The 27,513-nt window shown below is 38.6% G+C and overlaps 1 protein-coding gene and 1 non-coding gene across 8 annotated transcripts in view; both read left to right on the top strand.

The window, feature by feature from the left end:
• The window catches only part of MTA3 (metastasis associated 1 family member 3), a 213,477-nt gene that overhangs the window by 117,451 nt on the left and 68,513 nt on the right, over window positions 1-27,513 (top strand). For all 7 annotated transcript variants that reach the window (XR_011466095.1, XM_070379671.1, XM_070379669.1 and 4 more), the window contains exons 5-6: window positions 9,300-9,363; window positions 11,570-11,687. Coding sequence is in view for 6 of the 7 variants with exons in the window: in XM_070379671.1 (XP_070235772.1) it covers window positions 9,300-9,363; window positions 11,570-11,687 (182 nt within the window). In the remaining variant the exon portion in view is untranslated. The remainder of the gene's footprint in view (window positions 1-9,299; window positions 9,364-11,569; window positions 11,688-27,513) is intronic.
• Window positions 20,275-20,346, top strand: TRNAY-GUA (transfer RNA tyrosine (anticodon GUA)). The gene has a single exon. It is a non-coding gene; the product is annotated as a tRNA-Tyr (tRNA).

Raw genomic sequence — 27,513 nt, 5'->3', positions numbered from 1 at the left:
ATGAAACTGTAACTCTGATTGGGATTTGAATTTACTGTCTTTTAATGAGATCACACACCTTGTATCAGGCTTAATGAAGCTGAAGTTCTTGATGTCTTATAGCAGAAAGAATTCAGTGGGAGACAAAGTAATAGATAAGAAGTGGATTTATTTAGAAAGAAACACACTCCATGGTGTGAGCCATCTCAGAAGGCGAGAGAGGCACAGAGTATGGGTTTGTCAGTTTTTATACGTGGGGGATGGGGGGGTGGATATTTCATAAGCTAATGAGTGAGAGGAGTATTCCAACCATTTTGGCAAGGAGTAGGGATTTCCAAGCCAGGCTTCAGCAATACGTGAAGCGTGAATTTCCAGATGTTCAAACTGGTTTTAGAAAAGGCAGAGGAACCAGAGATCAAATTGCCAACATCTGCTGGACCATCAGAAAAGCAAGAGAGTTCCAGAAAAACATATATTTCTGCTTTATTGACCATGCCAAGGCCTTTGACTGTGTGGATCACAATAAACTGTGGAAAATTCTGAAAGAGATGGGAATACCAGACCACCTGACCTGCCTCTTGAGAAACCTATATGCAGGTCAGGAAGTAACAGTTAGAACTGGACATGGAACAACAGACTGGTTCCAAATAGGAAAAGGAGTATGTCAAGGCTGTATATTGTCACCCTGCTTATTTAACTTCTATGCAGAGTACATCATGAGAAACACTGGGCTGGAAGAAGCACAAGCTGGAATCAAGATTGCCGGGAGAAATATCAATAACCTCAGATATGCAGATGACACCACCCTTATGGCAGAAAGTGAAGAGGAACTAAAAAGCCCACTGATGAAAGTGAAAGAGGAGAGTGAAAAAGTTGGCTTAAAGCTCAACATTCAGAAAACGAAGATCATGGCATCTGGTCTCATCACTTCATGGGAAATAGGTGGGGAAATGGTAGAAACAGTGTCAGACTTTATTTTTTGGGGCTCCAAAATCCCTGCAGATGGTGACTGTGGCCATGAAATTAAAAGATGCTTACTCCTTGGAAGGAAAGTTATGACCAACCTAGATGGCATATTCAAAAGCAGAGACTTTACTTTGCCAACAAAGGTCCATCTAGTCAAGGCTGTGGTTTTTCCAGTGGTCATGTATGGATGTGAAAGTTGGACTGTGAAGAAAACTGAGCCCCAAAGAATTGATGCTTTTGAATTGTGGTGTTGGAGAAGACTCTTGAGAGTCCCTTGGACTGCAAGGAGATCCAACTAGTCCATCCTAAAGGAGATCAGTCCTGGGTATTCTTTGGAAGGATTGATGCTAAAGCTGAAACTCCAGTAGTTTGGCCACCTCATGCAAAGAGTTGACTCATTGGAAAGGACTCTGATGCTGGGAGGGATTGGTGGCAGGAGGAGAAGGGGACGACAGAGGTTGAGATGGCTGGATGGCATCACTGACTCAATGGATGTGAGTTTGGGTGAACTCCAGGAGTTGGTGATGGACAGGGAGGCCTGGCGTGCTGTGATTCATGGGGTTACAAAGAGTCGGACATGACTGAGCGACTGAACTGAGGGGTTTCCAGAAATTGCACCACCATGCACTTTTTGACCTTTATGGCCGACTTTGGAAATGTCACGGTGCCTGTGGGTGTGTCATTCAGTTCGCTACCTGGTAGCTCAGTTGGTAAAGAATCTGGCTTGCAATGTGGAAGACCTGGGTTCGATCCCTGGGTTGGGAAGATCCTGTGGAGGAGGGCATGGCAACCTACTCCAGTTTTCTTGCCTGGAGAATCCCTATGGACTGAGGAGCCTGGTGGGCTGCTGTCCATGGGACCACAAAAAGCTGAACACAGCTGAGTGACTAAGCATGCATGTATTACAGTGAGAGTATACTGAGGCTCAGAGTCTAGTGGACTTCGACTGTCTGCCATCTTGGGCTTGTTTGGTTCTAATCAGTTCATGTTGTGTCCTCGGGCTCTGTCATTCTTTTAAAGGTTGTGCTCTGCCCCCTTCCCTCCTGTTTTAGTAATGTTAAGTTTAAAGTGTATAAATAAAAAAATAGAACTCCACTGTGAGTTAGCAGTCTCTCTCTAGAGTTGACTATTAATGTTAAAGAAACTAATAAAAGCAATTTTCTTTCTCTACATTTCGTTGTGCCAGTATTTTTATTTTAAGATGTTAGATTTTTGTGACTTTCTTGGTATCTGTAAACAAAATTTGAATTAGCCAAAAGAGTGCTACTGAGACCATAAGTTGTGCTACTTAAGAGATGAATGTAGCAGAAAGAAGTTACCTAGTGTGTTTAGGCTTTTAGGAGAAGCAGGACTAGAGGAAAAACAAAAATGAGAAAAATCATACCATAATTTAACATTTTTAAGTCTACATGTTTAGCACATTTTTTCTCAACTGTTGTGTTTATGCTATGTAATCTTTGGTGGTTGAAGTGTTTTCTTTTGCAACTAAAATGATAATGAAGAAAAGCACTGGGTGTATACCACAGAATAGCCTACATTTTGTACTGGTGTTCCACACGGTTGTGCAAATAAACGCTTACGAGATTTTCTTAGTATCAAAACAGTTTATTGGTCATCTTGTCTTGGAGAAGAGGAACTTCCTAGTGCCTTTTGAACATTTCACTTTCTCCTAGTTATGAAAGGGAAAGTGGCACCAAGAGAGGATTTTTTTCCCTTGAATTTCTCTTTGAAAGTTTCTTTCATGTTTGTTATCATATCTCCAGTATCAGGGATTCATATCTTATTGCTTTGGTTCTCTCCACATGCCATAAACACAGGGGGCTTTCTAAAACACTGCTTGTCGTGTTTCTTCACAGAATCCACTGAGCTGTTACCTTAAGCTCAGCCTTGGTTTCTTGGTTTTTCATTCTTCTAGCTTACCTACTCACAGAGGTGTTTCAGCTTTTCTGTTGTGTTTCTTGGGGGCCTGCTTTAACTTTTATTTGTTAACATCTGTTAAAGTAGTATTAACAACAGAAAATATATATTTGAATAGGAATACCTAAAAGTGTCCAGATTTCTTTTTCCTTTATTCTCTTTTTAATAATCCAAAGTTGTATAAAATTATATTTTTTCGCTTATATAGTCAGTCCTTAAATATTTGTTAGTAAGATATAGTTAAGAAAACCATTAGTCAATATTGTGTTCTCATCCAGGAGCACTCTTGTCTCCCAAGGAACATTTGACAGAGTCTGGACAGTTTTGGGTTTGCATCTGGTTTAGGACTCCTCTATCATCTACTGACTCAGCCAGTGGTGCTGCCAGGGTTGAGAAAACCTAATTTAGTGTCATCATAACTCTTGCTCCCTTGGTGTATGTACGTGTGTGTGTATACACATGGATTTATATACTTGATCTAATTAGGACCCTCCCCCTTCACTTTAAATATACTAATACAGCTGTCTAGTATTACCTCAGGCAGTTATGTGGCTGGTTCCCATTGTGCAGTTATTTTCAACTTCTCTAACGCTGACTTTGGTGTTTATACTACTCTTACACTGCCACTATTCATTTTCAATTTTGAAAATGTCTCTTTGCTTCCTCTTCTCCATTCCCTTTTGTGTTTCCAGCATATCACAGTTTTATTTAACTTAATATCTCTGTATTTTATGAGCACATAAATATTCCTCACATAATTGTCTCTTGTACAACCTTTTGTTTTCCTTGGAATTAATAATTGTTTTGCGTTTTCCTTTTGATTACTCTTCTAAAATGTAAAACATTTTAGTCCTTGCTTATCTGAAAATGTTTTTCACACTTGACTGATGATTTGTTTAGGTATATAATTCTGGTTTGGAAATAATTTCCCTCAGAATTTTGAATCTTTTCTTTTGTCCTATCTTACATTCCTGCTGTTGAGAAACATAATCTGCTGAAAGCATTTTGCATTTTAAAATTTCATTTAAAAAAATTTGTTCATTGTGTTTAGTGGATTAAATGGTGTATAAAACTATTTGCTGAATTTCAATCACAGAACCAGGCGTAATTCTTTATATGAAAAAATGTTCAGAATTCAGTTTGTGGCTAATATCAGACTCATAAGATCAGTGACACACATGCCACTTTTTCGAAAGGAGGGAGTCTTAGAAAGTGAGCCTTTTGATTTGGGGTACTGTCTGGTTTGCAGACAAAGCTTCCAGGATGGCACAGAGAGCGTCCATGTGCTCTCCACTCAGGTCTTGCTTAATGTTTACAGTTCATTTAATCTTGCCATCTTCATCAAAACTAAGAAATTCACACAGATATGTTACTGTGTTACTACACTCCAGACTGTATCCAGACATTAATCACTCTTTCTCTGACGTCCTTTTGCTGTTCCCAGATTTACCCTGGCATTGCATTTAGGCATCATGTCTTCATCATCTCCTCTGGTCTGTAGAATGTCCCGGTCTTTCCTTGTTTTTCATGACCTTGATAGTTATGAAGAAGAATATATATATATTTTTTAATAATGACTTTATTGAGATATTGTGGTGGTTAAATTAGTGGTCAACTTGACTGGGCTCCTGTCATACTCAGATGTCTGGTAAAAAACCCTGTGTGTGTCCATGAGGGTGTTTCCAGAAGAGATTATTTGAATCAGTAGACTGAGTAAAGCAGATTGTCTTTCCCAGTGTGAGGGAAACCTCTTCCATTCGGTTGAGGGTCTGAAAAGAGCAAAAAGGTAGGAGAGAGAATTCTCCCTCTGACTGACGAGCTGGGGCCGCGGTTTCTTCCTCTCTGGGACTCATAGCAGCAGCACTCTTGATTCTCAGGCCTTTGGACTTGGGCTAGAACTGCACGTTTTGTTTGCTCATTCATCAGTTGATGGAAATTTCGATTGTTCTACTTTTTGTCTGTTGTAAATAATGCCGCTGTGAATGTCTGTGCACGAGATTTTGTGTGGATGTATGTTTTCTTTTCTCATGGTATTATACTTAACGTGTGGAATTGCTAGATCAGATGGCAGCTGTGTGTTTAACATTTTGAGGAACTGCCAAACTGTTTTCTCAAGTGACTACACAGTTTTGTATCCTCACCAGCAAAGTGTTAGTGTTCCAGTTTTGCCAATCCATGTCAACACTTGTTATTGTCTGTGTTTTTCATTTTAGCCCATCTTTGTGGTTTTCTGTGAACTGTATCTCACTGTGTTTTTGATTTTGCATTTTCCTAATGGCTTAGAATGTTGAGAGTCTTCCCCCCACCACAACAGCAAACTATTTCTTTGCATATTTTAAAAAGTGAAATGTAATCGACATACAGCATTATGTTAGTTTCAGGTGTACTACATAGTGATTTGACATTTGCATACATTACGAGATGATCACAATAAGACTAGAAACTGTCTGTCCCCCATACCAAGTTACTATAATATCACTGACCATATTCCTTATGCTCTATATTATTACATTCCCATGACTTATTTATTTTCTAATTGGATGTTTGTACCCCTTAGTCCCCTTCACCTATTTGCCCCCATGCACCACTGCCCGCCCCCATGCACCACTGCCCGCCCCCATCTCTACTCCTTCGCCTCTGGCAACCACATGTTAGTTCTCTGTGAGTCTGTTTTCCTTTTGTTTTATTTTTTTGTTTTTTAAATTCCACATGTAAGTGAGAAATCACATGGCTATTTGTCTGTCTTCGTCTGATTTATTTCATACCCTCTAGATCTAGCTATGTTTTTGCAAATGGCAAGATTTCTTTTTTTTAAATGGAAAAATACCTTTCTTTAATGAAGAAATAATGGCTTTCAGTGAACAAGGCAGGTTTAAAATTCATGTTCAGTGTGCCTAAGGATCACCTGGTCATGCTTGTTAACCACATAGATGCTTGGATTCCTTCCAAGATATTTGAATTCAATTATCTTCGTGCGACACTAAGAAAGTTTCATTTTTCCAGGTCCTGGACCATTGTACTTCTGTGTGTTAGTGAAGGAAAGCCTTCAGATAGTGGGGGAAATGGATGCTAATTTAAACTTCCTTGTTTTCCACTTGTACAAATGGGTAACATCTTTTGATAAGAGGAAAAATAACCTGGGTGCACATTTTACATAAGGTTTTTGAGTCCTGTGGGATTATGCTAGCATCTTGTTAAGGAAACAGCAGATTTCAGGCTGATCAGTACCTGCCATTAAACACGGGACTGTATTGTGTTGTAATAATCACATTTTTCTCTGTCCCTGTACTCTGCCATTTCTGAAATATAATATTTATATATATATTTTGAAATAAAATATACTAAAAAAAAAACTTTTTGAATGATACGTGGGAAAATATGTTATCTCTAGAAATTGTGTGCTCCTGTCGAAAAGCAGTATGAATGGGCCTTGAGTGATCTTTCTCAATGTTACAGTCTTTCCTATGTTTTATATTGTTAATGTTTTCATATCTTTATTCCTTATGGTTTAAAGTGCTGTGCAAGAGACACAGGTTCATTGCTTGAGGTTCAGGGTAAAACAATTGCATTATCTATATTCAGAATTTGTTAATAGTTCCTTTAGTTTGCAGTTAGCTTAAAATTTATCATGTTTTTCCTGTGAGCCAAGATTTGTTCAGCATAACGGAAGCCAACACTTTAAGTCTCTTTTGAAACTACTTTGTCAACAACTCTTGGCGTGGTGGTACACGTGTTAATTACATGTTCATGTTTACTTCACAAAATAACTCTGACTCAGCCTCTTACTTTGTTAGCTGTTAATATATGCACATGGAAAGTTAAGTGTCACGTTTTTGTTTTTAATGGGAAAGGTACAGTATAGGTACATTAAAGAAAAATTATAAGTTAAAATCATCTATTATCCTTTCCTTTTTGCGTAAAATCTGTACTTCTGAAAATATCTTACATTTTAGATTGATTGGGATGGCTGTCCTTTTATTGGTTTTGTAATCATCTTGGGCCTCTAAAACCAGTATAACCAATGTTTCCTTACCTCCTGATGTAAATATGAAAATAACGGTTTAGTGATTCGGTTTAACATCTTTTTTCATGGACTTTGCTGGGGGTCCAGTGGTTAAGAGTCTGCCTGCCAATGCAGGCAGGGGACATGGGGTTTGATCCCTGGTCCAGGAAGACTCTACATGCCGCGGGGCAGCTAAGCCTGTGTACCTGTGCTCTAGAGCCCATGCGCCGCAACAAGAGAAGCTGGTACACTGCAACTAGAGAGTAGCCCCTGCTCACTGCAGCTAGAGAAAGCCTGCATGCATCATTGAGGACCCAGCGTAGCCATAAATAAATAATTTTAAAAAAAAAAAAATCTTTTATCATTTCAGACAGTATGGAGGCACCTTTATGCTGTATTCTTTTTATGAATTTTTAGTGTCTGTTATCTTATAAAATTCAAGTGATACCTATTAAAATAATATTTATAGCATCTGCTCCTCCCCATTTTTTTTTAAACCTGACTATAGAGAACTTAAAAAGATTTTATGATTTCTAGGTGGAATAAGTATTAAATGTTAGAAATATTGCTTTGTCAGCTGTTGCTGAAGCAAGAGAAGTAAATGAAACTATTTTTGGAAATCCCGTCTGTTCCTTAAGCACTCTTGCATGTGTGAGCACATATTCATGGGTCATAGAAGTTCTTCTATGGCAGTCGTAGATGTGCTAACAGCAGCAGAGCAGTTCCCCTTGTAATTCTGTCCTTTGCATGAGCATATCAGGTAATTATTGATTTTGAGTGTTATATTCACTGAAATAATGGTGTTATTTTTTCTGCTTCAGTACTGTGCACGAATAAAATACATTGGAAAAACAGAAAACCTTCATAACTCGAAGTAACCGAATTACCGATTTGACAGGATAGTGTAGAAGTACCACGTGCTCTCAGAGAAACCTTTTTTTTTTTTCTTTTAATTTTATTTTATTTTTAAACTTTACAATATTGTATTGGTTTTGCCAAACATCGAAATGAATCTGCCACAGGTATACATGTGTTCCCCATCCTGAACTCTCCTCCCTCCTCCTTCCCCATAGCATCCCTCTGGGTCGTCCCAGTGCACCAGCCCCAAACATCCAGTATCGTGCATCGAACCTGGACTGGCGACTCATTCCATATATGATATTATACGTATTTCAATGCCATTCTCCAAATCATCCCACCCTCTCCCTTTCCCACAGAGTCCAAAAGACTGTTCTATATATCAGTGTCTCTTTTGCTGTCTCGTATACAGGACAAACCTTTTGAAGTGATATCAATCTAAGATGATTAACAGAGAAAGATATTTTGATGAGAGGAAAACATTTTTTTTTCAATTTAAGTTTAAGGAATATACAGTTGCAAAATGCTTAGTGTAGTTTTTGACTTATGCATTCGTGTTTTGCTTTTGGTAGTTTTTTCCTTTGAACTGTATTTCACTCTGGTAATCCAACAACAAACTTCCTATGTAATGTGTATTTGATGCATTTGTTTTTACATGTTAATTCGTGGAGAGCAAGTCATGATTTTTGTTTAGAAAACCAAGTGATATTATGACATTTTAAAAGTATTTTGTGAGTCCTGACCAATATCTGTAACTTGAATAGTCTCTCAGAATTCTCCTGTCAAATTAGTAGCTATACTGAGTTTTTCAAACTGGGAAGATAATTTTAAAAGTGGTATTAAATGCCACTACGTGAATAACCATAATTTTTCTCAGGTCTAGACAGGCCTTTTTTAAACAGCATTTCATTTTCAAGTACACACCCAGCTGTGATCAAAGGTAAATGCCATGAGACTTCAAGATCCATGAATATGTCGATCTTTATTTGCCCCTTGCTCTATAGGAGTTCCTCGTGTTTAAATTTTAACTAGTCTTTCGAGCAGTTTCAATAAAGGTAAGTTAGCAATAAAGGTATAGTTACATCAGGTAATCCTGATGTAAATGTGTATTATTTTTATGTTCTTGTATGCAGTGGCTACTATAAAAATTTGAAGGTTATTTTAGGCACTGGTTTACATGGTGATTTCTTTAAAAATCCCTTGTATAAAATTACCTCATATTAACTCTTTACAGATTCAGAAACTAACTTTGTCTGAAGATTACATTGTATTCTTCTTTTCTTCTTAAAGAGTTAGGAAATACCTATAAAATGTTGTATGTTATAGGGATTTACTACCTAACACTGTTCCTTCCCCAGGTTAGCCTCTCAACAAATGTCTACAGCCTTATTTTTTAGGTTCCATAACACCAAGTTGTAGAATAAGTCCAAGTGTATGCATGTCTAGATGTTCCTGACTGTCATCTAGTTCTTAATACTACCTTTACATTTTGAATGTTCCTAACTTTGTGTATATCATCTCTGTGAAGGCAAAGTGGCTTTTCTTGCATTTATTCACTTTTTTTCTCTTTCAACAGGGGGAAATGCAGTGTTGCCCTTCTGAATGAGACAGAGTCAGTATTGTCATATCTCGATAAAGAGGTAATTCACAATTATACTTGTGTGTGTTTTTCCCTCTCTATTTCATACAAAGCCTATACATTTGTATTATTTCTTCTTCTAACAAATTATTGCATAATGATAACAATATTATGGTAAAAGTATAATGATTAGAATATATTCGGGTAATTTCATTTTTCTGGTTAACTGAGATAAAAGTTGGCAAAAACTCCTTAGATCTATCTTTGCTTCGGAATGAAAAGTTGGTAAAGTATAGCAAATGATTGAATTGGTAGTGAAAGAACTTTTTTGGAGGGACAAACTAATTTGGGCTGTATGAAATAAATAAAAATACTTGATCCTACTTCAAAAAAAAATTTTTCGAAGTAAATAGCTTTTCTTTTAGGCTCTTTGCAGATAAAATTTTACCATTGGTGGTCTGCTTCCTTTACTAGAATCCTAATAAACTTTGTCACCTAAGAATAAATTTTTCTGTAACCTTCAAGAGACGTCATAAACATTTTTATGAAATTGAATTAGAGCATGGACGCCATTGAAGGGAGGAAATTCTCGTAAGCAGACTATTTTACATTTTGCAGTTTTATGTGACTTTTATCAATTTTGTTGTGGGGAAAATACTTTACTATTTATTGATGGTTCAGTATTTAACCTTCATAATTTCATAGTGTTTGTTTTCCCAGAATCTTCATTACATATATATTTTAAAAAGCAAAATTAAAGGGACATATTTTCTTTTAAAAAAATAGTTTTCTATGCTCGAAAGTGTTGCTCCCTTATCTCAAATGAAGTAAAATTACAGAAAAAGACTGATGCAAACATGTAGAACTACTGTGTACCAGAAACCTAATAAGAAGGAAAGTAAGTATTCAAAGCAGAAGAAAAGGCTAATAGTCTTGTGAAATTTGAAAAAGAAGGGTTTATTGTCAGTCTGTCAAACAGAATGATGGATACTATGGATTGATGATGCTCAGAAATTATCTTTTGTTCACAGGAGCAGAAATAAAAAGAAGAAATAGCCAATATATTTTAGTATATTACACTGTATTTGGCCGCGCCGAGAGCGAACTTTTACTGCTGCACTGTGTCTGCGTGGCTTGGCTTGCGGGATCTTAGTTGCCCGACCAGGGATGGAGCCCAGGCCACTGCGTGGGAGTGCAGAGGCCTCACCACTGGGCCACTTGGAAATCCTCTGATTTGTTTTTTAAAGATGCTATTTGTTACCTTCTAATTTGTTAACAATTTGTATCTGCTAAGGATTGTAGTAGATGAAAATTTGCCAAGTCTTTAGGATTTTTTTTTCCTATCCTCTTGCTTTTTAACCTCAGTCCTTTATCAATCTACTGTTCTTTAATAGGCCCTTTCAGGGTTTAATATGGAGAGTCATGCAGTAGATGACCCTCACATCCATGGGGCAGGGAGATCGGGGGGAGCAAAAGGCAAGACTTTGCTGGTTCAGATGATTTCTAGTGGTTATGCAGAATTCAGCTAAAGACTGGTGGCTATAGGTCGTTTTATCCTTTAGGTCCAGTAAGTAGGATGTTTGCTCTTTTAAGTGACCATGGAAAGTTAGATGGGTATGCTGGTGATGATAGAATGTATAGTTAGGTTTATATGCTTACCCATATAGACATATGTTTTAGAATTTAAAGGACAACTGCAGAATTATAATTAATGGATAATTGTAATTAAATAGATAATTGTAATTAAGTGTATATAGTGTGACACATTAGTAAACTGCATATAAACTAAGTTCTATAGTTTTAATGTGAAATGTGTCTGCATTTTAATATTTTTGATAAAATGTGGGATGGGCAGTGTCAAAGTAAGAGTATCACACGTCTTTGAAGGCACCCTTAGTGTTTGGGGTGGGCTTTACAGCTTTAAAATGACCACTGGATTTCAGTGGTCTTTATTTGACTTTAGCTTAACTTTTAGAGCAATTAATCGTTTTCTGTTAGACTAACTAAACAAATAATAGTAACACTTTATTATCCACCTCAATTGTAAGCTATTTGTTTTCATTTAATTTAATTTTATACTGTTTACCTGATGATAGTAACATTATGCTCTCCTTAAAGATTTATGAATTTATTCACCAAAATGAAATTTTATGCTCTGTGGAGTCTTTATGGTTTCATTATTATGACACTGGATTTATTGCTTTATAAAAAGTAGAAGGAATTACGTTTATGTTGATATTTCTGTCTTCTGTCATCTTTTTTTCCAGGATACTTTTTTCTATTCATTGGTCTATGATCCCTCAGTGAAAACACTATTAGCTGACAAAGGTGAAATCAGAGTGGGACCTAGATATCAAGCAGACATTCCAGAAATGCTCTTAGAAGGTATGTTTTTCTTTGAGTTTCAAATCCTGTGAAAACAAATTTCCTTGAAACTTGAGTATTTTCATCAGATGGAAAAAACAACTTTCAGGCCAAAGTTTAAAAGTAATGACCTCTTCCAATTTTAGAAATACAACAAACAGCAATGAAAAATCATTTATTTGATCAATTATTCATTTTTCATTTCACATTTTCATGAGTTTTCTACCTGTATTTTTCTTTTAAATACAACTTTAAGAGCGTTAATGTTGTTGAACTTGTATTGTAATGTGACAGACTCATGCTTTGAGATTTGTGTGCCTTCACATCATCTATCTGAGGTAGCCATGGAATCTAGTGAACACTTAAGTTCTGGTGGGGATTTTGGCTGAACTGGGAAGTTTGTAGACCAGAGAGATTCAAAACTTTACATTTTAAAAGCGTATCTTCCTAGCAAGACTTAATTTTTCTTTTTTCTGTCATAACTGTATACTTAAAACCCTTATTTTCTGATTTGAAAAGTAAAATATTCTTAACATTTAAAACATGAAACGCAAAATAAAGTGTAATATAGAAAATGAACACCACACCCTTTTCTTCATTCCAAACCCGTATTTCAGTTCAGTTTAGTCACTCAGTTGTGTCTGACTCTTTGTGGCCCCATGGACTGCACAGGTTTCTCTGTCCATCACCAACTCTTGGAGCTTGCTCAAACTCACGCCCACTGAGTTGGTGATGCCATCCAACCATCTCATCCTCTGTCATCCCCTTCTCCTCCTGCCTTCAGTCTTTCCCAGCATCACTCTTTTCTAAGGAGTCAGTTCTTTGTATCAGGTGGCCAAAGTATTAGAGCTTCAGCTTCAGCATCAGTCCTTCCAATGAATATTCAGGATTGATTTCCTTTAGGATTGACTAGTTTGATCTCCTTGCTGTTCAAGAGATTCTCAAGAGTCTTCTCTAATACCACAGTTCAGAAGTGCTCAGCTTTCTTAAAGGTCCAACTCTTACATCCATACGTGACTGCTGGAAAAACCATAGCTTTGACTAGATGGACTTTTGTTGGCAAAGTAATGTCTCTCCTTTTTAATAGGCTGTCTAGGTTGGTCATAACTTTTCTTCCAAGGAGCAAGCGTCATTTAATTTCATGTCTGCAGGTTGACAAAACATAGTTCCCCGGAGAAGGGAATGGCAGTATTCTTGCCTTGAGAACCCCATGAACAGTATAAAAAGCCAAAACCCATATTTTATTTTGGTAACAGCAGTGGCTCATAATCCATTCAGGAATGGTCCTTGTGCAGTGGCAAGTTGCAGGTTACTCTGCAACTGCTTCTTTCAGTTAATGGTGTATCTTTTGCATCTTTCCTAACGAGAAGAGTGCTTTATTCTTTTTGTGACTGTAGAGTTCTTAATTCTGCCTGGATGTGGCATAATTTATTTCCTTTACCAGTACCCCTGTTGATAGACATTTAGGTGTTTACATTTTTAAAAAATTTACTTTGGCTGCACTGGGTCATCACTGCAGTGTGCAGGCTCTTCATTGTGGTATTCAGGCTTTCCTAGTTGGGGAGCATGGGCTCTCAAGTGCGAGGGCTTAGTTGCAGTATGTGGGATCTTAGTTCCTTGACGAGGGATTGAACTCTCGGCCCCCTGCATTGGGACTGCAGAGTCTTATCCACTGGAGTACCAGGGAAGTCCCTACATATTTTGAGCAAATGATACTGCTAGAAAGTCTTTACACATACTTATGCTGCATAAACATTTTTCAAGCATAGCTTCCTGGAAGTATTAAAAATGCCACTTTGCCCTTCAAAAATTTTTGTAATTTTTGTATGAGCAAATCAGATGCATTCACTGATAGATTATTAGCGCCCCCATTTTGTCACATTTTTGTATTAGCTTTTCATTTGTTGTTGCTTTTTTTATTATTATTTTTAAAAGTTGAAATTATGCTTTCCTTAGTTATTTTTAGCTATTCTGTAAATTTCTTGTGTATTTTCTATTGGTTATTTATATGTATTGGCAAGAGTATTTTGCATATTAAAGATAAACAAATTTAGAAGTATTTGTCTGTGAGTATTGCACCTGTTACCTCCTCGCTTAAAAAATCTTAATGATTTTATATTTAAATGTTTTATTTATTTTTGTCATACAGAAATTTAGAATTTTTGTCATAGAGAGGTTTAGAAATTATTCCTAAGGTTTTTATAATTTGCATTCTTTACCATGCTTTCCTATAGGAAGTATATGCAGAAAAGTTAAATCAACTCAAGGTAGAGTTTGTAAACCATAGTACCCAGTGTGGTTGGTGGGTTATTATTGTCCGTGGTGGGCAGATGGGTGGCTGTGGATAACACGAGATTGTAGACTTCTGCATTTTTATGAACTCAGTACCAGGAAAGGTCAGTCAGTAATGACTAAGCTTTGAGAACAGATGGCCATGTCTGTACTCAACTGTGTTTAGAAGTTTTGTTTTGTTTTGTGTGTGTTTTAAAGAGATGGTAAGTAGTTTATTATAGGCTGCTGCTGTTTGGCAACCCCTTGGACTATGGCCCACCAGGCTCCTCTCTGTCCATGGGATTTCCCAGGCAAGATTACTGGAGTGGAGTGCCATTTCCTTCTCCATTATAGGCTGAGAGATTGCATTTATTGGCATTCTGATCTGTACAAATCAATTTGTGTTCCCAAAATAATTTCAGATATTTATATAGTCCTTAATGTTTGATCTTAGACTTTATTGTTTTATTTTTGAAAGCATTTGATTTTTAAATTTTACAAAAGTGCATTGAGTATCCTTTAGATAATGGATAATTTTGTACTCTGGATATAACTGGAAGACATGTTCCCAGAAATGAAATTGCTAAGCTGTAAGATGGTGTGTGCAGAGTACATCATGAGAAACGCCGGACTGGAAGAAACACAAGCTGGAATCAAGATTGCCGGGAGAAATATCAATAACCTCAGATATGCAGATGACACCACCCTTATGGCAGAAAGTGAAGAGGAACTCAAAAGCCTCTTGATGAAAGTGAAAGTGGAGAGTGAAAAAGTTGGCTTAAAGCTCAACATTCAGAAAACGAAGATCATGGCATCCGGTCCCATCACTTCATGGGAAATAGATGGGGAAACAGTGGAAACAGTGGCAGACTTTATTTTTTTGGGCTCCCAGATCACTGTAGATGGTGACTGCAGCCATGAAATTAAAAGATGCTTACTCCTTGGAAGGAAAGTTATGACCAACCTAGACAGCATATTGAAAAGCAGAGATTTTACTTTGCCAACAAAGGTTCGTCTAGTCAAGGCTATGGTTTTTCCTGTGGTCATGTATGAATGTGAGAGTTGGACTGTGAAGAAGGCTGAGCGCCGAAGAATTGATGCTTTTGAACTGTGGTGTTGGAGAAGACTCCTGAGAGTCCCCTGGACTGCAAGGAGATCCAACCAGTCCATTCTGAAGGAGATCAGCCCTGGGTGTTCTTTGGAAGGAATGATGCTAAAGCTGAAACTGCAGTACTTTGGCCACCTCATGCGAAGAGTTGACTCATTGGAAAAGACTCTGATTCTGGGAGGGATTTGGAGCAGGAGGAGAAGGGGGTGACAGAGGATGAGATGGCTTGATGGCATCACTGACTCGATGGACGTGAGTCTGAGTGAACTCCGGGAGTTGGTGATGGACAGGGAGGCCTGGTGTGCTGCGATTCATGGGGTCGCAAAGAGTCGGACACGACTGAGCAACTGAACTGAACTGAAGGTGGTGTGTCTGAAATTTTATACAAAATGACAATTGGCTTCCAAGTAATCATTTACAGATTTTGTTTTCCTTGTTTCAGTTAAGGTATACTTTATATGTAGTGCATTTCACCCACTTCTGTGTGCAGTTCTTTGAGTTTTGGACAGATGTATGGCCCTTTGTGAGATGTTCAGCAAGTCCATCTCCACAGAGACCGAGAGCCCGGAGTGCCCCTAGCGCATTGTGTCTGCAGCACCTGGCCCACACTCTCCACCCCCTCAGCAGCCCTTTGTTACTCTTCCCTGAACTTTGATCTCTCCCCTTTTCAAAACTATGTAGACTGTATTGTTCATGTAATCTTTTGTGCTATTTTTATTATTTGACTTTTTTAAATTTTAATTGGAGGCTAATTACTTTACAATATTGTGATGGTTTTTGCCATACTTTCACATGAATCAGCCATGGGTGTACATGTGTTCCCCAACCTGAACCCTGCTCGCAGCTCCCTCACCATCCCATCCCTCAGGGTCATCCCAGTGCACCAGGCCTGAGCACCCTGTCTCTTATTTGACTTTTTAAAATGTAGGACTGAATGAGCTACTGATTGTGTAGCTCTTTTTCTCTCGTTTTTTATAGAAAAAATTTGAATATATTTTATGAAGTATAGTTGATTTACAATGTTGTATTTTTAATTTCATCTTAAAATTTGTATATATATATATTTATTGAAGTATTTTAATTTTTATTTTAATCAGTTAATTTAAAAACATTTTGGCCACACTTTGGCTTGTGCCATCTCAGTTCCCTGACCATTGACTGAACCTGGGCCGTGACAGTGAAAGCTCCAAATCCTAATCATCTCAGTTCAGTTCAGTTGCTCAGTCGTGTCTGACTCTTTGCGACCCCATGAATCGCAGCACACCAGGCCTCCCTGTCCATCAACAACTCCTGGAGTTCACTCAAACTCATGTCCATCGAGTCAGTGATGCCATCCAGCTATCTCATCCTCTGTCGTCCCTTTCTCCTCCTGCCCCCAATCCCTCCGAGCATCAGAGTCTTTTCCAATGAGTCAACTCTTTGCAGGAGGTGGCCAAAGTACTGGAGCTTCAGCTTTAACATCATTCCTTCCAAAGAACACCCAGGGCTGATCTCCTTCAGAATGGACTGGTTGGATCTCCTTGCAGTCCAAGGGACTCTCAGGAGTCTTCTCCAACACCACAGTTCAAAAGCATCAATTCTTCGGCGCTCAGCCTTCTTCACAGTCCAACTCTCACATTCATACATGACCACAGGAAAAACCATAGCCTTGACTAGACGAACCTTTGTTGGCAAAGTGAAGTCTCTGCTTTTCAATATGCTGTCTAGGTTGGTCATAACTTTCCTTCCAAGGAGTAAGCATCTTTTAATTTCATGGTTGCAGTCACCATCTGCAGTGATCTGGGAGCCCCAAAAAATAAAGTCTGCCACTGTTTCCACTGTTTCCCCATCTATTTCCCATGAAGTGATGGGACTGGATGCCATGATCTTCGTTTTCTGAATGTTGAGCTTTAAACCAACTTTTTCACTCTCCACTTTCACTTTCATCAAGAGGCTTTTGAGTTCCTCTTCACTTTCTGCCATAAGGGTGGTGTCATCTGCATATCTGAGGTTATTGATATTTCTCCCGGCAATCTTGATTCCAGCTTGTGTTTCTTCCAGTCTGGCGTTTCTCATGATGTACTCTGCATATAAGTTAAATAACCCCTAACCATCTGGGAATGCTCTAATTTCTTTTTTTTTTTTCAAGTGTGTGATTCTCTCTACAGCACTGAACATGCTTATGTTCTAAGTGTATAGAAAGCCTAGAAAATTTTGTGTATTGCTCATGTAAAGATAAATGCTGAAGCAAGTAATAAAATTGGGATATTTAAGGTTATAGTGGGCAGAAAAATCAGCTCACAAAATCTCATGAGTTCCCACCTACCTGAAAAATTTTTAAGTATGATATTGCCCCTGAGATGCATAAAGCTTGTTAGAGTTGTGTAATTGGAAAGCATATCTACCTAGCTTAAAGTAGACAAAAAATTTTTAAGGAAATAAAATCACATATAAAATACAATAGTTTATTCTACATTATATCGTAGTGAGGATTTGAAGTTCTTGAGGGTGGGGATCGAACCTGCATTCCCTGCATTGGAAGGCAGATTCCTAATCAGTGGACCACCAAGGAAGTCCTAAGAACCTCCTTTTTCTAATTAATGTATTTTCTGAGGAGAAGGAGTTAGGGTGGCAGATAGATACACTGTCAGTTAAAACACGTTTGAAAAACACAGACATTGCCATCACAGAAACTCATTCACAGCTAGTACCTATTTGCAGAGAAATCAAGTAATAGAAAACATCATTTTAAGAACAGATATTTAGGGCTTGATACAGTCTGTGCTTACTAATAACCCTTTTGCTCCTCTTAAATGGATATGTTTAGACCAGTGGCCAGATTCCAGTATGCGTTGGCATGGGATGTCAACTTGAATTAATATCCTAAGGAGGTGGAAGCATCAGCCCCATGCCAGAATATTTTACAGGCTTGCTTGCTTTGTGAACGTGTCCTGGTGAATTTTAAGTCATTGTTGTGCCATTTGTCTTGCTGGTGAATATTTCTTTTTTGTGGCTTCAGAATTTAAAAATTCATTTATGGCTACCCACTGTCTAACAAACTCTGGAAACAAACACTGTCTAACAAGATCTGGGAAGATGAGTATGTAGCTTGCAAACGAAGGTAAAAGTTGCTTTTAAGGTTTAAAATCTTTATTGAGTTTGAATAAATAGCTAAAGAATTTTCCAAAGAAGATGTCATATGTAGTAAGTTTTGAATTATTATTTAGTTGTATTGTAACACTGGAATTTTAAGAAGGAAACTAAAAAGTATTATAACATTAAATTATTAACGGAAAATGACTTTGGATTCACAATTTTGGGTGAAATCTGGCTGCACTATATTTTAGCTGAATAACCTTGGGAGAATTATTTAACCTCTCCAAGTACCCGTTGCTTTTTCTAAAACACATCAGAGTGTTGTGGTGATAAAGTGAAGTAACTCCTGTAAAGCATTTAGCACAGCGCCCGCTGCTTACTCCAATTGCTTCTGCTGGGCCACTGCTGCCTGTTGCTACTAAGTAAGTAGCTCTCGTCTGTATTTGGGAATTTAGGATGTGTCCATATATGCTCTTAAAACTTGAATTAACCCATATACAGTCAATAGAAAAGTATCAGTATAGTGTGGAAATTATGTCAGTTATCTGAGGCCTTTCCAAGCAGTTATTCTCACAGATGAAGCGTGTTTAAGAAAAACAAAAGATGAAAATTCTACTAAAGTACCATCCTCCAGTGCAAGTAGTAGCCTCAAAGACGGGGGTGCTTTCACTGTGTTGAAAGTGTATGTGTCATCTTGGAGTTACAGATGGATGAAAAATATTTTTCCCAATTTTTGTAAACACCTGCACTCTAGATTTTATTTTCAGTTTTGTTGAAACTGTACACAGTGACCTACATCTCAGTAGAGGAAGTAGAAGTCCAGGATTTAAGGAGATAAAGGACTGACTGACCTTTGTGATTAGTACAAATGTCAGTAGAGATTTAACTGTGTTGGTATTTTTATTATATGATTGCTACTTTTTTTTTTTTTTAAGTGCTCTGGTTACCAAGTTCATAGGTCTTTAAAGTTTTGCCCTATCTTTTCATAAGTACTATTATTTAGGAGATCAGCCCAGGGATTTCTTTGGAGGGAATGAGGCTGAAGTTGAAACTCCAGTACTTTGGCCACCTCATGCGAAGATTTGACTCACTGGAAAAGACTCTGATGCTGGGAGGGATTGGGCGCAGGAGGAGAAGGGGACGACAGAGGATGAGATGGCTGGATGGCATCACTGACTTGATGGACGTGAGTCTGAGTGAACTCCGGGAGTTGGTGATGGACAGAGAGGCCTGGCGTGCTGCAATTCATGGGATCGTGAAGAGTCGGACACGACTGAACTGAACTGAACTGAATTTTGCAGAATGTATTTCCTGTAGTGTGGTGGATATTAATCAACTGAAAAACATCAGACCATAACAAGTAGTGTAGGTAGATAATTGGTTGCAACTGTATAAAAATACTAATTTGTAACCCGGGACAATTTTGTCTTCCATGGGACATGAGATGATGTCTATAGACATTTTAGACATTTTTGGTTTTCACAGCTGGAGGATGGGGAGATGCTACTGGAATCTAGTGACCAGAGATCAGGGGTGCTGCTGAATATCTTCTAATACACAGGATTACACCCACCCAACAGTTATTGGTCCCCCTCCCCCAATACGCTATTTACAGAGAAACCCTATTGTAAAGGGTTATGGGGACACAGTAAGCACAAAATAAATGTTGGTTAATATTTACATAATTACAAAAATATTTAAAATTTCAAATAATGAATTATATGACCTGGTTTATTTCTGTGGGTTTTGATTCTATCTTTGTGCCAATACAATATGGTTTGATTACTGTCGATGTATATTATAATCCCACCCAGTTTAGATAATCTTTCATTATTTCTTCCAATAATGATAATATTCTTTGTATGTAGAGATTAATATTTGAATTATTTTATTGGCTTTCAAAAGTAATTTAAATTTGTTAAATTTAAGTTGAAATACTTGTACAAAAACAATAGCCTTAAGATTTTAAGTTTGCCCATTCCAGTCCATTTTAGTTCACTGATTCTTAAAATACTGATGTTCACTCTTGCCATCTTGATTCATGGACCTAACATTCCAGGTTCCTATGCAATATTGTTCTGTACAGCATCGGACTTTACTTCCATCACCAGTCACATCCACAACTGGGCATTGTTTTCGCTTTGCCTCTGGGCTTCCCTGGTAGCTCAGATGGTAAAGTGTCTGCCTGTAATGCAAGAGACCTGGGTTCGATCCCCGGGTTGGGAATATCCCCTGAAGAAGGAAATGGCAACTCACTCCAGTACTCTTGCCTGGAAAATTCCATGGATGGAGGAGCCTGGTAGGCTATAGTCCATGGGATTGCAAAGAATCAGACACGACTGAGCAACTTCACTCTGTCTCTTCATTCTTTCTGGAGTTATTTCTCCACTGATCTCCAGTAGCATACTGGGCACTACTGACCTGGGGAGTTCATCTTTCAGTGTCCTACCTTCTTTCCTTTTCATACTGTTTATGGGGTTCTCGAGGCAAGAATACTGAAGTGGTTTGACATTCCCTTCTCCAGTGGAGCATGTGTTGTCAGAACTCTCCACCATGACCCATCCCTCTTGGGTGGCTGTACATGGCTTGGCTCATAGTTTCATTGAGTTAGACAAGGCTGTGGTCCATGTGATCACTTTGATTCATTTTCTGTGATTGTGGTTTTCATTCTGTCTGCCCTCTGACTGATAAGGATAAAAGGCTTATGGACGCTTCCTGTTAGGAGAGACTGACTGTGAGGGAAACTGGGTCTTGTTCTGATGGGTGGGGCCATGCTCATTAAATCTTTAATCCAGTTTTCTGTTGATGGGTGAGGCTGTGTTTCCTCCCTGTTGTTTGATCTGAGACAAAACTATGGTGGAGGTAATCCCTCAAAAGGTCCCATGCACAAACTCCCTCACTCAATGCCCCTGACCCTGCAGCAGGCCGCCTCCAACCCACACCTCCCCTGGAGACTCTGGGACACTCAAAGGCAAGTCTGGGTCAGTCTCTTGTGGGGGTCACTGCTCCTTTCTCCTGGGTCCTGGTACACACCAGGTTTTGTTTGTGCTCTCAAAGAATCTGTTTCCCCAGTCCTGTGTAGGTTCTATAATCAAATCCCACTCCAAAGCCAAATTACCTGGGGGTTCTCAGTCCCTTTGCCAGATCCCCAGGTTGGGGAATCTGTTGTGGGTCCTAGAACTTTCTTAACAGTGCAAGAATGTCTTTGGTATTACTGTTTTGCAGTTTGTGGGTCGTCTGCTGTCGGCAGTGCTATGGTGGGATTAATGGCAACTTTCTCCAAGAGGGCTTATGCCACAGGCTGTGTGACCAGGTCTCCTGCAACCAGAGCCCCTGCGCCTGCAGCAGGCCACTGCTGACCCATACCTCCACAGGAGACACTCAAACACAGTTCTGGCTCAGCCTCTGTGGGGTCTCTGGGTCCTGGTGCTCACAAGGTTTTGTTTGAACCTCCAAGTGTCTCTGGCAGGTATGGGGTTTTGATTCTGAACGTGCTTTCACCCTTCCTACCATTTTACTGGGGCTTCTCCTTTGGGATCCAACATTCTCCTGTTGATGGTTGTTCAGCAGCAAGTTGTAATTTTGGAGTTCTTGCAGGAGAAGATGAGTGCACATGCTTCTATTCCACCATCTTGTCATGTGGCGAGAACACACCGGTCATAGCAAACAGCCTCTTCCAGCAACACAAGAGAGGACTCTACACATGGACATCACCAGAGGTTCAGTACCGAAATCAGATTGATTACATTATTTACAGCCAAAGATGGAGAAGCTCTATACAGTCAGCAAAAACAAGATCGGGAACTGACTGTGGCTCAGATCATGACCTCCTTATTGCCAAAATCAAACTTAAATTGAAGGAAGTATGGAAAATCTCTAGACCATTCAGGTATGACCTAAATCAAATCCCTTATGATTATACAGTGGAAGTGAGAAATAGATTCAAGGGATTAGATCTGATAGAGTGCCTGAAGAACTATGGACGGAGGTTCATGATATTATATAGGAGGCAGTGATCAAGACCATCGCCAAGAAAAAGAAATGCAAAAAGGCCAAATGGTTTTTTGAGGAGGCCTTACAAATAGCTGAGAAAAGAAGAGAAGCAAAAGGCAAAGGAGAAAAGGAAATATACCCATTTGAATGCAGAGTTCCAAAGAATAGAGAGGAGAGACAAGAAAGCCTTCCTCAGTTATCGGTACAAAGAAATAGAAAAACAGTAGAATGGGAAAGACTAGAGATCTTCTCAAAAAAATTAGAGATACCAAGGAAACATTTCATGCAAAGTTGGGCACAATAAAGGACAGAAATGGTCTGGACCTAATAGAAGAAGACGATATTAAGAAGAGGTGGCAAGAATACACAGAAGAACTGTACAGAAAAGATCTTTATGACCAAGATAATCACGATGGTGTGATCACTCACCTAGAGCCAGACATCCTGGAATGCAAAGTCAAATGGGCCTTAGGAAGCATCACTACGAACAAAGCTAGTGGAGGCAATGGAATTCAGTTGTGCTATTTCAGATCCTAAAGATGATGCTCTGAAAGTGTTGCACTCAATATGCCAGCAAATTTGGAAAACTCAGCAGTGGCCACAGGACTGGAAAAGGTCAGTTTTCATTCCAATCCCAAAGAAAGGCAATGCCAAAGAATGCTCAAACTACCACACAATTGTACTCATCTCACACACTAGTAAAGTCATGCTCAAAATTCTCCAACCCAGGCTTCAGCAATACGTGAACCAGGAACTTCCAGATGTTTAAGCTGGATTTAGAAAAGACAGAGGAACCAGAGATCAAATCGCCAACATCTGCTGGATCATCAAAAAAGCAAGAGAGTTCCAGAACAACATCTACTTCTGCTTTATTGACTATGCCAAAGCCTTTGCCTGTGTGGATCACAATAAACTGTGGAAAATTCCTAAAGAGATGGGAATACCAGACCATCTTACCTGCCTCTTGAGAAGTGTGTATGCAGGTCAAGAAGCAACAGTTAGAACTGGACATGGAACAATAGAATGGTTCCAAAGCATGAAAGGAGTACGTCACGTCTGTATATTGTCACCCTGCTTATTTAACTTATATGCAGAGTACATCATGCAAAATGGCAGGCTGGATGAGGCACAAGCTGGAATCAAGATTGCCAAGAGAAATATCAATAACCTCAGATATGCAGATGACACCACCCTTATGGCAGAAAGCGAAGAAGAACTAAAGAGCCTCTTGATGAAAGTGAAAGAGGAGAGTGGAAAAGCTGGCTTAAAACTCAACATTCAGAAAACGAAGATCATGGCATCTGGTCCCATCACTTCATGGGAAATAGATGGGGAAATAATGGAAACAGTGTCAGCCTTTATTTGTTGCGGTTCCAGAATCACTGTACATGGTGACTGCAGCCATGAAATTAAAAGACACTTGCTCCTTGGAAGAAAAGCTATGACCAACCTAGACAGCATATTCAAAAGCAGAGACATTACTTTGCCAACAAAGGTCCGTCTAGTCAAGGCTATGGTTTTTCCAGTAGTCATGTATGGATGTGAGAGTTGGACTATAAAGAAAGCTGAGTGCTGAAGAATTGATGCTTTTGAACTGTGGTGTTGGAGAAAACTCTTTGAGAGTCCTTTGGACTGCAAGGAGATCCAACCAGTCAATCCTAAAGGAGATCAGTCCTGTATGTTCATTGGAAGGACTGATGCTGAGGCTGAAACTCCAATACTTTGGTCACCTGATGCGAAGAATCGACTCCTTGGGAAAGACTCTGGTGCTGGGAAAGATTGAAAGCAGGAGGAGAAGGGGAGGACAGAGGATGAGATGGTTGGATGGTATCACTGACTCGATGGACATGAGTTTGAACAAGCTCTGGGAGTTGGTGATGGACAGGGAAGTCTAGTGTGCTAGAATCCATGAGGTCGCCAAGCGGGAAACACGATTGAGCACCTGAACTGAACTGAAGATTTTGAAATCTTCTGTACTTGTCATCTTATATTTTCTGAAAGTCTTGTAATTTCTTTATATAAACATGAGTGCTAAGTTGCTTCAGTCATGTCCAACTTTTTGTGACCTCAGGGACTGTAGCCACCAGGCTCCCCTGTCCATGGGATTCTCCAGACAAGAATACTGGAGTGGGCCATTCCCTTCTCCAGTTGGTTTACTGGACCCAGGGTTCGAACCCATGTCTCTAATATCTCCTGCATTGGCGGATAGGTTCTTTACCACTAACACCACTTTCAATTTTGTTTCTTAGTGTTTTGTATTTTTGTTGGCATAATATATGTGATTTATTTATCTAATTTTATTTTTCTACATTTTTGTTTTCATTCTCTTTGGAATGCCATTCAGTTTTATATATTTTTTTTTTATTTTTCTTATAATTTATTTTTAAAACCTATTTTTATTAGGATATAATTGTCATATAACAGTGTATGTTTAATGTTTTCATATGATTACATTTATATGGTGCAGTTTGATAACCACCAAAGCATTAGCTATCTATTGTGTCATATAATCATTACTTCTTTTTTGTGGTGGTAAGAAAGATCTAGGCTCTTAGCAACTTTGAAGTTTATGTTGATAATAAAAGTATTGCTGTCTGTAATCACTATGCCATGCATTACCTACTGTTGTGTCTCCTGGAGCAAAATCTCCCTGTTCCCCCCGACCCCCTTTCCAGCCCCCTATCACCACCATTCTACTCTGTATTTGCGAATTTGGCTTTTAAGATTCCACATAGAAGTTATATAACACAGTATTTGTTTCTAGTAACTTATTATTCCTTTGACGCATAACTTAAAACAATGCCCAGAACTTTTATAGCGTTAAAAAAATAGTGATAAATGGGATCTGTGTTTCTGAATTGAATATAGTATATTCTGATGGTTTTTGTAGAGAAAATGAATTATATTTAGAACAAAGAATGTACCTAATTGTCCATCAAAGGAGGGATAAGATACCATCTTCATACAGCTTTAGTTCTTCCTGTCTTTGAAGAACATTTTGTGCTCTTTTGGGGCATTCTTAAGAAATAGTTTGTCATTACTTTCTAGAAATCTTAAACTGTAGTTGAAGGGTTAGAGTGAACATTTAAAATCATCGCTGAATCTATATTTTTTCAAAATTATGAAGAGGAACATATGAAGCAAAAAATAGGATGCTGTATGTAATCATGTAATTAGTTGGTAAATACAGTTTGTAGGAATTCACAGATTAGAGAGATCTTCATGGGTGAATGTGGGACCAGAGTAGATTGGAATTGCCCAGATTATCATAAATGGAGGAGGAAAGTGAGATTGTTGCCGTGACTCGAATGAATATGGCCAGAGCATAGAACTCATCTTGGTTCTGTCTTTGGCTCATAGTACATTCCCCAAGACCATTCTCCAGATTGCTGTTAGGTTTGTTGAGTATTTGGTTATACAGATTCTAGAGCTTCTTAAAAGATTTTCCCTTGTGAAAAGGAATTAAACTGATATAAATGTGGTATGTGGTGAATCCCAAATGAGGAATTGTCTAGAGTGCCTTTAAACAGAACATTCTGTATTTTTGTTGTTGTTCTTGTTATTTTTGTTCCCATCCCATGGTATTGTATGTTTCAGTTGTTAGTAGAAAGACACTCAAGAGTGGTTTATTATTGTTTATAGCAAATTTATTTAGAATTCTTATACTGAATTCTCTTTATTCTGTATGCTACAAAATGTATGGATAGGATTGAAGTTTATCAGTTTAACTAACTCGAATTTGAAAAGTCAATGATCAGTTTTATTAGCCTTACATCTTGGAATATATAATAGAAGGGGCTTCATATTGAATATCATCTTCATTTCATTTTGTATTATTTGAAAATACAGATTACAAATGTAGATTTAATATATATTTTTTGACTGTTACTGTTCATCTTAAAAGTATGTTTCTTAAAGATACAGGGAAGTAAAATTGCATCATTTTTCTTTCAGAAGTTTCATGTTTACAGACTTTGGGGTTTGTAACTGGTTTTTTAAAATGAATCAGTTAAATGTTGTGGCTCAGCATGCATTGTAAGGAAAAATAATGAAAACCAAAATCCTTTTAAACACCTTATATGTCTTTGGACTGGTATTTACTCTGGTCTGTCTGTGCTTCTTTTGTTGGTGGTGGCAATTTGCGTTTTGGTTACCTACCTGCCTTTGAAAAGGGAGCGATGGACAGGCCCGCCCCCACTCCCCGCCCCTGACAGCAGCGGCTGTGATTAGGAGACTGCAGATGGTCTGGTGGCAGATTCTGCCATCCCTCTTTCTCCTCCTGAACCTCAGTTCCTGCTTCCTCCCAGCCTCGGAGGGAACACATTATAAGCCCATAGCCTGGATTCATCAGCCGCCAGGGGATGTTCAGCCTCAGAGCCTGTCATTCAGTGCAAGTCACTCTGCTTGATATTAACATGCTGTGATCAAAACCAAAACAATTCATAGCTATAAATTAGAATCCAGTTGTCTGTCCAGTCCATTACTATCCTTTGTCCTAACATGATATCTTGAGTGATGGTTCTGTCTCCTTGTGACACATTCCTAAAACAAAGCATCTTGTATTAGCCTCAGTCTTTCCCTCAGTCTCTTGTTTCCTTTTTTCTGTTAATGCCAACACTGTCTAAGTAATTCTCAAGACTGGAAACCTTCCCGGTATACCAGTCTGTCATTGATGTCCCTAAATGTTCTCTCCAGGCTCTTTATTGTCCCTGTCAGTACCTTGTCTCTCTGTCTGTATCACGTATCTCTGTAGAGCAAATTGCTCCATTGCTAAGTGTGAGATGTGAAATTTGGCTCTCGTTTTGACACTCTCCTGCTAAAAAGGCAAGGGCTTCGTATTACTTCCAAACAGACATCTATTCAGAAAACCTGTGCAGCATCTTCAGTAGTATTTTTATAACCCACTTCTTACAGCTGTCTGTCCTCGTTCCCTTTGATACATGCATTCCTGACAAAGTTTGCTACTTTTCTACCACATCTTAAAACCCCAGGACTTTGTTCCTATTCTCATTTACTTTCAGTTCTCTCCCCCTGCCAGTGCATTCACACCCTTCAGTTTTTATCAGGAATGCCCCTTCGCGCATGACATCATTCCCTAGCTGACCTGAAATGTTTCTCTCCTCTTCAGGATCTTGCAGTCGTGTGTGTGTCTCTGTGACACCTATTCCTGTTCGTTTGTGTCATAGTTCTTTATGAGTAAGTTTTACCATTGTTTGAGTGTCTTGCATGAGAGCTTTCTTTTCAGTCTCTATCTCCCTTAGCAAGGCTTAGAATACTCAGGAAAGACATGTTGATGACTAAGTGAAGACATCACATGGTTAGTTTGGTTGTGTTATCAACATTCTCTTTACAGAGTGTTCTACATCTGCTATCTGAAGAAATGTACACAAACCATGAACA

Source organism: Bos mutus, chromosome 11 (genome assembly GCF_027580195.1).
Source record: "Bos mutus isolate GX-2022 chromosome 11, NWIPB_WYAK_1.1, whole genome shotgun sequence".
In the NCBI taxonomy this organism is placed as follows: domain Eukaryota; kingdom Metazoa; phylum Chordata; class Mammalia; order Artiodactyla; family Bovidae; genus Bos; species Bos mutus.
Note: the sequence above shows the minus strand (reverse complement) of the source record. Positions and strands in the feature narration are given on the sequence as shown.